At 57.0% G+C, this 2,837-nt stretch overlaps 1 protein-coding gene across 1 annotated transcript; it reads right to left on the reverse strand.

Moving 5' to 3' along the window:
- Positions 1–1,233: 1,233 nt before the first annotated feature.
- On the reverse strand, positions 1,234–2,229 carry LOC112125180 (free fatty acid receptor 2-like). Its single transcript, XM_024223625.1, has one exon. The coding sequence runs from the start codon at positions 2,227–2,229 to the stop codon at positions 1,234–1,236; it is 996 nt and encodes a 331-aa protein (XP_024079393.1).
- Positions 2,230–2,837: the final 608 nt, after the last annotated feature.

Consider the following 2,837-nt stretch of genomic DNA (forward strand, 5'->3'; position numbering starts at 1 on the left):
TTCTGCTTGCACCGTGCGTTGATGGTGAAGGTCCAGAGTCCAAATCCTTCCCATCCACATGGCAGATAACAGCCTTACTACTGCCACCAACACACGGCACTGCTCCTTTAGCTCAAGTAGTAGCGTGCTGGGCTGTAGCCTCTTGAGTTCCAGTCCCACCGAGGCGGTAACTACATTTCCACAGAGGCCAACACACACTACTACTAGTGGCCAAGGAGGAGGAGCTCTCCATAGCTCAACAAGGGCAAACTCGGGGCCCACGGGCCCTTCATGGAGCCTGGTCCTTGTTCATCTGCCACTAAATGGTTCCCCTGAAATGGGACAAGCTCAGCCCAGCCTGTTTGCCCTCCCTCAAGCAACCCCCACTTGGTTCCCCCCTTGCAGTTACAGCCCGTAGTAGCTTGTTTGCCCGTGGGCCCAACCATGGAGAAGGAAAGACCTGGAGTGGGTGGACAGTGATGAAATAGGCCAACCACTCATGTGCCAGCAGTGGCAAAGGAAGGCCCTTGATGCCATGGCGACCCTGACACTGAGGCCGGATCTTTGAGGAAGTTGGACCACTCACTCCAAAGCTGAAGTAGGCCGAAGTCTGGGGGGCGCTTGGCCAACCACTCATGGCCAGGGCCAAGGCCAAGGATGGACCGTGGTCCCACCCCTCGCTCTGCCCCAAGGCCCAGCCCCTGCTCAGCCTCTTCTCCCCTGAGGCCCCGCCCGCCACTCGCACCGGGTGTCAGGGGTGGAGAGGACTGAAGCGGGAGGAAGCTGGGGAGGGGGTGGAGAGGAGCCAACAGTGAGCAGCGGCTCTGGAGGAACAGGCTCAGTGGGGCGCGGGGGGGCTCAGGCTCCAGCAGGGGGGTGGGGCCACAGTCCCAGCACCAGGGCCCCTTCTAAGTGTGGGCCCGCTCCCGTTGGCACCATTGTAAACTCGGTACTGCTCATGGCCCGGCAGCGGAAAAGGAAGGACCTTGACCCCAACTGGAGGTCGGCCAAACCCCTGTGCAAGTTTGGCCAACCACACTGAAGCTCAATTAGGCCAAAGCCTTGTGGAAGTTGGGCACCAACTCCAAGCCCCGCTACACGCTGCTGTCTAAGGAGGGCTACAGCCCTCTCGGGAGGTGCAGGGAAGGACAGAAGATGCCGTCCCTGGCTCAAGTGCAGGATCTCTTGCTCCTGCGGAGTATAGGACAAGGAAGGCTCTGCGGAGAAAGCAGAGAGTTGGTCTCATCCTGGGGGTCAAGTCGTCGACTCCTCAACCACGTTCCCACTGGCTGCCTTCAACTCGCTGCCCTCTTCTCCGCAGCGAGTCAAGCAGGGGAGATGGCACCGGGACAAGATGGTGCTGAGGTTATGCCACAGGGCGGCCAGGCAGTTGGCGAAGGCCCGTTGGACAGCAGTGGAGGAGAAGTAGAAGATGGCGGGGTCCAAGGCGGCATTGAGGGTGCTGGGGAGAAGAGCGTACACCCTCCAGGAGGGGCTCTCGTTCTGGACAAAGCCCACCACGTGGGACAGGTTGTAGGGGGCGAAGCAGACTATGAAGTTGAACAAGGTGGCCAGAGCCAGGCCCACGGCCCGCTGCTTCCTCCGGGCCGGGATGTTGGGCAAGGCCACCAGGATGCGGACAAGGTTGACGTAGCAGAAGATGGTGATGGTGAAGGGGAGGCAGAAGAGGACGACGAAGAACTCCAGCCGGACAGGGAGCAGGATCTGGAGCTGCGTAGGGGAGAAATGTTCATAGCAGTTGGACACGTTATTGGAAGTCGCGGTCCCATTGGGGCTCAGGACCTCATATTGGACAATGTAGACGATGCTGCAGTGGCCGCACGTGATCAACCAGAAGACCACGGAGGTGGCAACAGCATAAGCTGGACGGCGCCGGAGCTTGTACTTGATGGGAAAGGCCACCCCCAGGTAGCGATCAACGCTGACGGCCATGAGAAGGAGGGAGCTGATGTAGATGCTATTGTAGTAAAAGTAGTTGGTGAGTGGGCAGAGGAAAGCGGGCAAGGACCACACCATGCCTGAGGCAGCCTCCAACATCTTGAAGGGGAGGAAGATGAGGAGGAAGATGTCGGAGATGGTGAGGTTGAGGAGAAGGATGTCGACGGGGGTGGGTTTCTGGCGGACCTTCACCAGGAAGGTGTAGAAGGCCAGAAGGTTGGACGGGAGGCCGGTCAGGAAGGTGATGATGTAGACAGTGAGAACCAGTGGGATGTAAACATTTGAACTCATCTTCTCAGCTCCTTCAAAGGAGAACAGGCTCATCAGCTGCCAAAGGAACCCAGGAGTCCTGGTAGCCAGCCCCCTCCTCCTCCAACCCACTAGATCCTACTCCCCTCCTAGCACTGAGGATAGAACCCGGGAGTCCTGGCTCCAGCCCCCTCTCCCTCCAACCCACTAGATCCCACTCCCCTCTGTGGCACTCTGTACCCCAAAGCAACACCTTGGAACCCCGTATTCACCAATGTCACATGATTATGTTATGTGTGATACAAAGAATGCATGTGAGATATCATATGAAAGGACATGATCTGCTGAAACCCATTGTTCTGTCCAAATATGTGTATCGTTAGTGTGTATGAAGTTATAAGATTTTGCTGTATGGTTGTCAGTGAAATATGTTGTAAGTTTGAGAGTCCTTCCTACAAGGGTGGTGACCCCCGCCCACGTGGGCATTCACCGGCCATTCATCAACATGGGAGTTGCAATCAAGGGATTTATAATTCAATGACAGTTGCGCAAGCACCACACAATGGGGGATTTACTTGATCACTGTGACTCAGCAAAGCCCACCAGGACCAGATCTTGGTATTAAGGGACAGAGGCTGCATGGCTTGGCC

The sequence above is a fragment of the Terrapene carolina genome, unplaced genomic scaffold, assembly GCF_002925995.2.
Source record: "Terrapene carolina triunguis isolate 2854851 unplaced genomic scaffold, T_m_triunguis-2.0 Scaffold33920, whole genome shotgun sequence".
Classification (NCBI taxonomy): domain Eukaryota; kingdom Metazoa; phylum Chordata; order Testudines; family Emydidae; genus Terrapene; species Terrapene triunguis.